The 11637-nt window shown below is 43.6% G+C and overlaps 1 protein-coding gene across 3 annotated transcripts; it reads right to left on the bottom strand.

Annotated features, from left to right (window-relative positions):
- Positions 1-2628: 2628 nt before the first annotated feature.
- On the bottom strand, positions 2629-10107 carry LOC123400074. 3 transcript variants are annotated; one of them, XM_045094472.1, is made up of 15 exons: positions 9666-10107; positions 8704-8837; positions 8447-8599; positions 8242-8353; positions 7810-8146; positions 7342-7555; positions 7162-7251; positions 5896-6151; positions 5670-5782; positions 4967-5065; positions 4781-4828; positions 4580-4690; positions 4379-4469; positions 4186-4298; positions 2629-3161 (listed from the first exon to the last, which is right to left on the bottom strand). In XM_045094472.1, the coding sequence occupies exons 1-14, from the start codon at positions 9904-9906 to the stop codon at positions 4186-4188; spliced, it is 2112 nt and encodes a 703-aa protein (XP_044950407.1). In that variant the 5' UTR covers positions 9907-10107; the 3' UTR covers positions 2629-3161. The 3 variants fall into 3 exon arrangements, with proteins under 3 accessions (XP_044950407.1, XP_044950405.1, XP_044950408.1); XM_045094470.1 differs by having other exon boundaries at positions 2629-3164; positions 9666-10103; XM_045094473.1 differs by lacking the exon at positions 9666-10107 and having other exon boundaries at positions 2629-3164; positions 8691-8795.
- Between the last annotated feature and the right edge of the window lie 1530 nt (positions 10108-11637).

Genomic DNA, 11637 nt, shown 5'->3' with positions numbered 1-11637 from the left:
AGGGGGAATTGATCACGGAGGCCATCTACATCAACCTTGTTGCCTCCATGATGATGTGTAGTCCATCGCACACCTACGGTTCCATAGCTAGCACCTAGATGGCTTCTTCTCTCTCTATGATCTTCAATAAAATGTTCACCGTGATTCCCGCGGTGATCTATTCAATGTAATCCTCTTTTGAAGTGTGTTTTTTGGGATTCGATCAATTGTGGGTTTATGATCAGATCATTCATTGAAATTAATTGAGTCTCCTCTGAATTCCATTATGCATGATTTTGTAGCTTTGTATTTCTCTCTGATCTATCTGTTTGGTTTGGCTGACTAGATTGATTTATCTTCAATGGGAGTGGTGTGTTGTAGTGGGTTCAATCTTGCGGTGCTTTATATCCCAGTGACAAAAGGGGACAAGAAACGTATTTGTATTGTTGCTACTAAGGATAAAACGACGGGTTCTAAACATATTGTTTGTCTTACTTTATCTACATCATGTCATCTTGCTCCAAGCATTACTCTGTTTGTCATGAACTTAATACCTAGAGAGGCAAGCATAAAAGCGTTCTCGAAGTGGAGTAATAGTGGTAGATGCAGGATCGTTTCGGTCTACTTGTTTATGGATGTGATGCCTATATACACATAACCATTACCGTGAATAACATGTCGTAACTATGCACTATTCTGTCAATTGTCAAACAGTAATTTCTTTATCCACCGTGTGCTATGTTCGAGAGAGAAGCCTCTAGCGAAAAATATGGCCCCGGGTCTATATGGTCCTATTGTTAAAACACAATTTACCTTGTTGCACTTTATTTACTTTTGTTATTTATATCATCTATCTATCTATCAGAATTAATCCTTGCAAGTAATGAGTTCAAGGGGCTCGACAACCCTCTTGCCCGCGTTGGGTGCAAATGTTTGGTTTTGTGTGTGTACGTGCTGACGACGAGAGTTTGCTTAGTTCTTTTATTGGTTCGATAACCTCGGTTCTCTCTGAGGGAAATACTTATCTCGGCTATGCTCCATCTCCCTTCCTCTTCGGGGAAAAACCTAACGCAGTTTACAAGTAGCATGGCCTCGGCACGGGTGATGGTGGTGGCCTCAGCATGGGTGGTGGTGGTGGCCTCGGCAATGTTAGTGGTGGCCTCGGCATGGGTGGTGGTGGTGGCCTCGGCACGGGTAGTGGTGGTGGTGGCTTCGGCAATGATGGTGGCCTCAGCAATGATGGTGGTGGTGGTGCCTTCGGCATTGGTGGTTTTGACATGGGTGGTGGTGCTTCGGCAAGCCGTGTCAATGGTGGTGATGATGGTCGCGCTCTCCAGTCCAAGTTCATGAAGGTGGGTGGTGCGAGTGTCTCCGGTTCAAGTTCATGAAGGTGGTGCCACGAGCTCTTCCATCAATGTTGGCAATGGAGCTTGATTGATCTATATGATTTAAGCTTTTTTTTTTGTTAAACTTAATACCTCGTATGTTGCACATGATTTTGGATGTGATGAACTAGTATGATGATCTACTAGTGATGCATATATATGAGAATGATGCACTTCATAATATTTGCATACAATTGTATTTGCGGGACAGCGAGCCCTCCCGCGCGGAATAGATCCCGCAAATGTGTCCCGCATAACATTTGCGGGACGGGTTTACGGGAACTATTCCACTGGGGGGTGGGGGGAGGGGGGGCTCACCGTCCCATAAAGGGTTTTTGCGGGATCCCTTAGACCACTTTTTTAGGCTGCGGGAACTATTCCACTGGGGGGTGGGGGGAGGGGGGGCTCACCGTCCCATAAAGGGTTTTTGCGGGATCCCTTAGACCACTTTTTTAGGTTGACTGTTTGCGGTATCGGCTAGAGATGCTCTAAATGAACTATTCCCTCTATATCTAAATAATTGTAGTTAGAAAAAACTAGTCTAGTTTTCTCCAATTATAATTATTTAGGTACAGAGGAAGTAAGAGTTTGGGCTTGAAATTGCACATGCTAATAGAACAACACTGGGCTAACTAATGGTACTTTTTTCGTTTAGAGGATTCTTTTTTTCTTTTTTTTTTGAACTTCGAAACATAGCTCCCACATGGTTTTTGTTGGTTCCCATCGTAACTTTGTTTCCAGCCATAGGCAAAGCATGCACAATAATACATCGCTTGGCCGATCATTAGGGGGCAGGAAATTCGTCAGGAGACACAAGCAGCCCGCCAAAAAGGAATTGGTGAGCTGCGAGGACCGTAACTTGACATCTTTTGGAGTGGAGGCTATGGGCATGGACCGCTAGTCAGGAGACATGAACAGCTTGCCGAAAGGAATGTGGCATGTGCAACTTGACGTTCATCCATCCTTTGGAGTGGAGGCCATGGGCTGGTCGCGTTGCTGTCAGATTTGGTGATGTCCAGACAGGGCGAAAGCTTGTGCACACATAGATAAGGTGGGTTGGTTGGGCGATCGTAATCACAGCTGCTTTTGTGTTTTAACCTCTCTGATGGGGAGCCCTGCACAAAGATTTTGCGGACGGCCACCACCAACTAAAGCGTACGCATACATGACGAGATACTCATCCCCTTCGACGTTTTTGAGGTGTCACTTCAGAATTCATGCCACGGCCTTTCAATACTTCCATCAGAAGACAGTGTCTAGCTAGTTTCATGCGCAAATGTTATTGGTAGATTCATCATTGAAGGGACTTCTCATCATGCTTATAGCATTTGTAGTTTTGTACTGACCTGTAACTAGAGAATGTCATGATCAAATGCGTAAACTGGAGGCTGCACTGTCAAAAACGGTAAGTGAAAAGGAACGGAGATCGTACGCACTACAAAGATTCCTTTGCGATGCAAAGCAAAGCGGAGCAAATCACTGAAGATTGCACATGAAAGCAAAAAAGAGGACAGATGAATCACTGCCATGTATCATGAGTGACTCTGATGACTGACATGATATCACTCCGGACTCTAAGAACAGTGGAGAGGTTGCTGTCGTGGAGTGCTAATGCTTGGTTCTTTCTCAACGGAGAAAGAAGGCGACCAAACTGACAGGGGCATCCCATGATCTTCCAAATGGTGCAGGTCACAGGCGATTGGTCGATATTCCGTTCAATGGATCTCGATAAATGCAATAATGATGTAATGCATGCTCATCATGATGAAACCACGGTCCGTTGCCGAGGAAGACGCCCTTCTGTAGCAAACAAGGATGGTTCAGTATGAAAGACTGTAGCATGCACCTGGAGGCGTCAGCGTAAACCAGTTTCTACATAGCATCAGAAGTACAAGAAAATGACGGATGATGATGATTATAACAATAATAACAACAACGACAATAAAAATAAAAATAAAGTAATGAAAATAATAATAGTAATGATGATATGATTCCTTGATTAGTAGTTTAGGACGTTTAAACATGATCCTACACGCTTCGATGAAAGCACCCTATGACAACTGTGATCCTGCCTGACAGAAGTTTTGAACCCAGGTCAAGCACTTGGGAGATGGAGAATTCTCTATTCTCCACCATAAAAGAGAAACACTAGTCAATTCCTTTCATGAAAGTTAAAATAATTCATTTTCCTGGAGGATGGTTCAGTGAGGCAATTACAATCGGCTTTCTGGGAATTTGGAAGAGGAAAATGAAAGAAAAATCTGTGCAATAAGTTGGCATGCTTATTCATCAAGTGGACACATTCATTCCATGCCAAATAAAATAAGTGGAGTGCAAGTAAGTACAGATGTATTGTGACTAGACATAACTTGCACAATGGATCAAAAGCAAGTATGATTAGGTTGGACATTACTTGTACTGTGGGGTTCAAGGTTGATTCTCTGGTCCAGATCCATACTATAATCAAAAGCAACTTTAGGAATCACTAGTAAGTTCATTGCAAGTGCAAATTGCATGTCACATTCTGTCAAGTTGCTATGCCTAAGAAAAACACTGATGCTAGTTTTTTTCCCTTTTGATTGCATTTGTCAAAAGATGGTACAGAACTAATAACTGATGTACATATGTGATTCTGTACAACGTTAGCAATTCATGTTCTTTTTGTCACTTAAGAGATGACCATATCTGTGAGGTAATGTTTTGTACAGAATTGTTGGAAAAAATACATGGGATACATGTGTTATCAAATGGCTCCGACGAGGCGATGATGATATTATACAACCAGCCTGACGGAAAGGGTGCCCTGAAAACAAAATGTTACCTAAATTGCCTTGGACTTCTCCAAAGCTGGCTTAAGTTCAGTCTTGTTCGTTTTCATCCATTCAGACAGTAAGGAGTTCACTTCATCAGGAACTTCATCGTGCGGAGCATGACCTGTTGTGCTTTATTGTGAGAACCAAAGCCAAACACGAAATAGAAAGAGGGAGAGGGGAAAGGAGAAGATTCCAAGTCACCTGCATTTAACTCCCCAATCTGGACCTTCCTGCAATGCTCTCTAAGCATCGAAATGAATGACTCAGATTTTACAAGCGGATCTTTCATTCCCTTTTCAAAATTAGAAAATATTAACAAAATTAGCCTCACAGATGTCAAAAGTCAATACATAGGTATTGGTGTAATAGATACGATGTCCGTGGATGATGTTAGGCACACACCTGAATAACTAAGATGTTCCCTCCAAAAGAATCGAATAGAAAATTAAGAGGAATTGAAAGATTGAAGTTGAATATGCTCTCAATAACTGTTGTCGCGCCAGGGTCATATGACTGTTTGTTTCTTAAGGAAATAAATGCAGAATACGGTGCACAAAGTGAAAATTAAGTCTGTAAAATATATACTGTGTGATCCGAGGATACAGCCCTTATAATCTCATCCACGAGTGGCTTGTCAACCCGTTCAGTTCTCTACAAATGAAAAGACGGTATTTCTTAGTAAATATTAACAAATAAGTACTGCTGTAAACTAATATAAGACGTCTTATATTAGTTTATAAAGGGAGTATTTAAATATTAAAAATGTAGCACATTTGAAGATACACATACAGTAGGATAGTATCCCTTGAGAATGCCTCCTACCCTTGACCTCAAAAAGAGCAAAAGGAGGCGTGCCTGCAACCTTGAAAGCCACGAGGTTCGTCCTTCCTGTACGTAGTTGCATATAACAGCATCCAATTAATATATAAAACTGCTGCAGCTCAGATGTTAAAAAGTCCAATATCAAAGATTATGCTTTTCTTTGTTTATGTCTTCCATGTCATAATTCCCGTTGGACAATGGCTGAATACAAGTATCAATGATATATATTTGGATCATAAAACTTTTAACCTGAAATATGTTTGCCAACAGAGTTATGAATGCTTCCATAACAAAAATAAGAAACAAACATTGCGTCCGAAATTAATTTTCACAATAGAGCTTTTAGCAGCTAACAATATGTTGATCTACTATACAAGAAGACATTGATGTGGACCAAACAATATTACCGAGTTCTAATGCTTTTATTTTTTATGTTGTTGTGAGTTTGCAGAGACATGAAATGAAAATGAATGAGACCCCCCAACCCCACATAGATATTCAATATCTCACACATTAATACAATAAAGAATATGTTTGCTCTCAATTTTCATGGCAAACATATGGTATGTTTAACTGATGCAACTAGCACTTCCCATCTTTGACCCATAAATATTGTACAGCATAACATAATTTCAATCGAAGTACTTCCATTGAATTCTCGTTGCCTTACTTTACTCAATGGGATGAAGGAGTAATTTGGAACAACTGAACCAGCTGAGTTCAGAAGAACAAGAGAATTTGCAAGGGAAGGCCATAAGCCAGCAGTAATAGCGCAGATATAACCTGAGAATATTACAGCAAGAGAATAACTAAATTCAGATTATCCCAAACGAAGTTGTTATTGGCTTATTGCCCGCCACCGAGCAATGTTGGAAGATTAGTGTGTCAAAGCATACCTCCAATAGAGTTGCCTACAAGATGAACAGGCTCCCTCACAACATCAACAATGAAGTCCCTCAGTAATTCTGACCACAGAAGTTCTGAATAGTCAACATTTGGTTTCTCTGATTTCCCAAAGCCAAGAAGTGTAATTGCCCAAACTCGGTGTCCTTCATCAGCAATGTTGCTGATATTATCACGAAAGTGCTGCAAGGAAGCTCCAAAGCCATGCACAAGAAGAACCGCAGGACCTTCATGACCAACAGATGTATACTGCCAATAAAACTTTAAATGAGGAAATTCCAGGAGGCAGTCTAAACAAAATTGCGTACATCGATAAATTTAGTTGCATAACCGCAAGACCAAGCAGAAAAAAGATATGCTTAATGTGCACAAGCTATAGAAGCATAAAAAAAGAACCTAATAAATTTTAAAAGTGAAAAGTATATGTTCATCGGGGATAGGATCATCAAGCAGTGTGTTCAGTCTATTGATAACACCATGAGACAAGCTTGCTTCTGTGAATAAACTACTCCATGTTAGATATATACTGCATACAATTGCAATAATCAATTTAACACGATGCAGGGTTCCACCAAGACCCAGTGATCACACAGAGCTAACAGATGGGAACCAAGATATACTTTTTTATTAGCTTTCGAAAGAAAAGAAAATTCTGACTTTGAGAAAAGAGGTACTGCGCTGATGAATAAAAGCCTTAACTTCATCTAGAAGCATCCTTAGTCTATGTGATACCAATTAGGGATATGTAGAGTGTTATTACCCACCTGCATAGGTGTCCATTGATAAAGTAAAATTGGCTATGGTAACTCGCATCTCAACTGCTAGACCAGAATTGATTGTATATAGATCATGGTGGGTTGCTGATATCACTAGAAGGTGGAAGGATACAAGTGCAAGTGGGACAATTACAGTGATCCTTTGAAAATTGTTGTTGACCCCCAGTTGTCGTCTGATTTAATATTCAGTCCGGACAAGGATTGCTGCTTTTCACCATCCTATATCAAGATTAGTTTCCTTTTATATGTTGCCCACCAACATGGATAAGGCAATACTCCCATGTTTGGCAACTCTATTGAATACTAAATGAAAACAAGAGTCGTGATACATACTTGGATAAGAGTATGAATCACAACCTCTTGTTTTCATTTAGGTGGGCAACCTACCAAAATTGATACTTACTAATGGATGCTGATGCATTGGAAGCAGAATACATCCGCCTATGTACAAGAGAGGGTGGAACTGGAAGAGATACAACTTACCTGTATAAGATAACCCTTCCATCTCCAAAACTTTAAAGGATAATTTCCCTCAATGGATACTTGAGATTTCAATGCCAAGAGCCAGTACCACTTTAATGTGAACAAATAGATTGTTAGGGGAGTTCAGAAGAGGTGAAAAGGCAGGATAATGAAAATAATACAGGGGAATATATCAATTACCTCCAATGAACAGATAGCATCTACTGCTGATGTCACTGTAGGGGTTGAATATCCAAACGGTGATAGAAAGCCAGCATTGCGATCTCTCTCATATTGAATAGTTTCTTGGTAAGCTCTCCTCCTAGATATGACTCCAAGCTGAATTGCATTACCAAATAGCGTGCGAAACGAAGCACCATCCCTGGTTTCAGCAAAGCGCACCTTATCATGCAACCTGGACAAAGAATATAATTTAACCTGTTATCAGAAATGGATAATAATGATATATACTAATGTTAAGACTATATTGCACAAATAACAGGTTGAAACAAGAGGTCATTTCATTGAGAATGGGTGCTAGGCAACAATTTTTTAATACAACCACAATAATAATGTTGATAACTATGTATTCTGTAATTTTGGCTTCGAGTGAACAAATCATCTAATGAGAATCTGATTAAATGAAAACAACAGGGTCATGATACATACTCTTGCCAACTGGCCTTTCCTGTGCCTTCGAGGTATTTCAGGTAAGCATCTAAAGCATCCAGTGTAATATCTGTTCCACCTCTAACTTCAAGTGAACTTTCCGATGCAAACATTGAACCTGCTATTTTCCTCCCTGATGCACCAGTACTTGTGGTGATATCTTCTATGTTTCCTCCATCGCCGTCATTTAAGGAGACATTACTTTTAATCTTCCTCTGAATGAGGGCGGCTTTTAGAATAGATCTTGCTGACGTCCTCTTGATAGGAACCCAATTATCTTGTGCCATTCTACTCTCTTTCAGGAATACTTTTAGTTCTTCAAGTGTGGGTAGAGAACCTGAACAGGAAACTGTTGTAATATCTAAATGGACACACTGATATGTTCAAGGAAACATATAATTATCAGCCAAAACGAATGGAATTGAAGTGCACCTGTGTCTATCTCCACATTTAGAGTAGGAAGAGTGGGGGTAGGGAGAGCTGTAGTTGTCGAGAATTTGTCATTCAAAAATTGGTTGCGTGATGTTGACAGTTGCCTCAAACTCTGGTGGAATGATCACTTCAGCATGCCATACATAATCAAGTTGCTATATGATAATAAAGAGAATTAACACTTGAGATATCAAACTTTAACTACCTTATAGTCATACAATGGGGCACTCCAGAACTTTATCTCAGGAGGGTTTCCCCGTGTGAACGATCCATTAGACAAAGAAGATTCAACATTGGCTAAAACACTGCACACACTGTGTTCAACTTCCTCTTCTGTATAAATGACACCCGCTTGTACCTGTTATACTCCACCAATGCATGCAATCAGGAGATCCGGATATGTTAGGAAGGTATGCATATACTCTTAAACCTCAATTCTCAACATGAACCTTGCATAGCGACCTCATTTGCGAGTTTCAAAACAGCATCTTCAGCATTTCCCAAGCCTATGAGCAGATCAGACCGTTGAGACTTCAACGCCAACTTAAGGTCTTTCAAAGCAAAGAGTAGCAGTTCCAGCCTCGTGTCTGAATAACCTGCAAAGGATTAAAGAGTTGATACTAACTGTCTAAATGTTTTTGAAACTAAGCCAGGAGTAAAACTGCCTGCTAAAATCCATTAGATGTGATTTGTCAAATGTCATTTAATGATTTCTGTTGAACCATGTTTAGACGAGTCAGGGTTGGCTTACGCATGTTCATTAAGAGGTATATGATTCTAGCATTACAGAAGCAGAGACAGTGTCAGTGACTTAGTTTACAGCACCCAAGTCTCATTCTTCGGGCCTTACTGGTCTGACAGGCAGGTGTGGTACACAATTTGGCAACGGTAACCTACATACATGTGGGGATTCAGATGGAGTCACACTATCCTGAGAAGCACCAATTGCGATGTGGTATGAAGAACTGGTTTCTACTCCCTCTGTCCCAAAATAAGTGTCGCAAATTTATAACTAAATAGTATAAATTTTGTACTAAGTGAATGACATTTATTTTGGGACGGAGGGAGGGAGTATTTAATAGTGTCTATGGCAAATGGCAAACTGTGTTTTAAGCCAGCAGGCTAATGGTAATGAGGCCAACATCTGACAGCTCAATTTTACAACGGACGCCTTGCTCGGTGTGATTTGGCGTTAGTTTGCTTTGCATATCTACAGAACCACCAAACCAAGCATCGAAGGCACACTAGCTTTCGCATCAACGTTGCTGGAGCACAACGATCCAAGCACTTGAGGCGTGCGAACACGGCCGAGAATCCCTACGGTGAGGCATTGTACCGAACACGCCCCGTGCAACTACCGATCCCCATTCCTCAACCCCAGGCCGAACGTCGCACCTCGACGCTAGAACCGAGCAGCAACTCACCGGCGAGGATGCGGCTGTCGAAGACGTAGAGCGGCACGACGGGGCGGCGGGGCTCGGCGCAGGCGGCGACGAGGCCCGGGTGGTCGTCGACGCGGAGGTCATGCTTGAACCAGACCACCGCCGCGCCCCCGTCCCTCACGGCGCTGCAGGAGACGACGAGGCGGTGGCGGTGGCGTCGGTGGCGGAGCGGCGGGGCGGGGAGGAGGCTGCTGTGGCCGAGGCGGAGCGCGAGGAGTGCCATGGGAGGAGAGCGGCAGCAGCGGCCATAGGTGGCCGGGGAGCGGGGATAAGAAGGGCGGGGCTAGCGCGCGCTCATGGCGAAGTTGTGGCGGAGGACGGCGCTCGGGCCGTCGGGGGCAGAGATCTGTGTCTGCGTGTGTGGTGGCCCGGCCGCGTGCTGCTTTCTGTGGCGGCGGTGCTCTCGTCGCCTCCCGCCGTGGGGTCCGTCCTTGTCCACCGCAACACAACGCAGGAGAGACGCGGGGAGGGAAAGCGGCAGTGCGGCACTCATCTGAGAAACCGCCGTGAGGATTCGCGGGATAAGGCCAACTCCAATGCAGTGACCGCATTTTCTAAACGTCCGAGCGTCGCAAACACACAAAGAAGAAAGAACAGCTACCAACTCAGTCAGGACACAAGGATTTGCTCAGGTACGATCCGCACGGATGCTTAAAACATTAAATCATCTACAGCTACAACTTGTAAATCCGCCCTTTAAATGTTCGCATAAGTGTCTGGACGTCCGCTAAATCTATTCATGTACACCCAACTCTCTTATATTTTACTCCCTCCGTTCCTAAATATAAGTCTTTTTAGAGTTTTTAGTAGAAAACTACATACGGATATATATAGACATACTTTAGAGTATAGATTAACTCATTTTGCTCCGTATGTAGTCACTTAGTGAAATCTCTTAAAAGACTTATATTTAGGAACGAAGGGAGTATCTTATATACACATACAAAAGCATACAAAATGAATAGCCTACGTGCTAGACATACTATGCTACTCTTCGTCATCGTCGGTGAGAGCCTGAGCCGGCTGCGTAGCCCGCGTCGCCTCTATCTGCTGTCGACGGAGACGCCTGGCCTCTGCAGCCGACTCCGAATGGATTGAGTTCAGGATGGTCACTTGCTCCGGCCACAGATCCACGTCCTTCATCGCCCGCGTCTCCTCCTTCCCCACATCCAGGTGGCGCCTCCTACGTCGGCTCCTGCTAGTCCTCTCCCACACCTAGCGACGATGTCTCATCGGTCAGCTCCTACTCCTCATTCTCTTCCACCCCACCTTCTCCTCCTCTTCCTCCTTCACCTCCTTGGCCTCCTTGAAATCCTCCTCTGAATCCAGAGGTAGCCACGCGGCCCTCCGGATCCGGACCTGCTCAAGGAGCAAGAGACGATGTTGGGTCATGTAGTGGCGGTGGCGTGGGGGCATGGCTGGCGGCTTGGGTGGCGGCGACGGAAGGAAGGAGAGGGTATGCTAGGGCTCGGGGGACACCAGTCGACTTAGCTGGCTATGGATAAGGACGGGGAGCCGGAACGGACCCACGAGGCGTTCACACAGCATCGACAGCGGAGGCGTCCGTCGAACGGTCGTGTTTCCGGGCGAGTCCGCGTGGGGCCACGCTGTCAGGCCAACGTGACGGGCATGCCCGAGCGCGTCGAGGCTCCCCCATATCCGCCCCATGTTTGGACTGGATATGAGGGGTGCCGATGAGCCGGACGTTTGAGGTCGTTTGAGGGGTCCGGCTCGATCGATTTTTTGTGATGAGTCAGTGACTGGGCGACCTGCTCGGGCGTTTGAGGGTTCCGGATGTAGATGCTCTTACTCCTGCTTTTGATGGATTATGAGCTAGATAGAACAATGTTACAAAAGTGGACCACTCTTGCGAGCAAGGATGCCTAGGGGTGCAGCAAACTAACAGGATCCGTGATACGTCTCTAACGTATATATAAATTTTTATTGTTCCATG

This window comes from Hordeum vulgare, chromosome 5H, assembly GCF_904849725.1.
Source record: "Hordeum vulgare subsp. vulgare chromosome 5H, MorexV3_pseudomolecules_assembly, whole genome shotgun sequence".
Taxonomy (NCBI): Eukaryota; Viridiplantae; Streptophyta; class Magnoliopsida; order Poales; family Poaceae; genus Hordeum; species Hordeum vulgare.
Note: the sequence above shows the minus strand (reverse complement) of the source record. Positions and strands in the feature narration are given on the sequence as shown.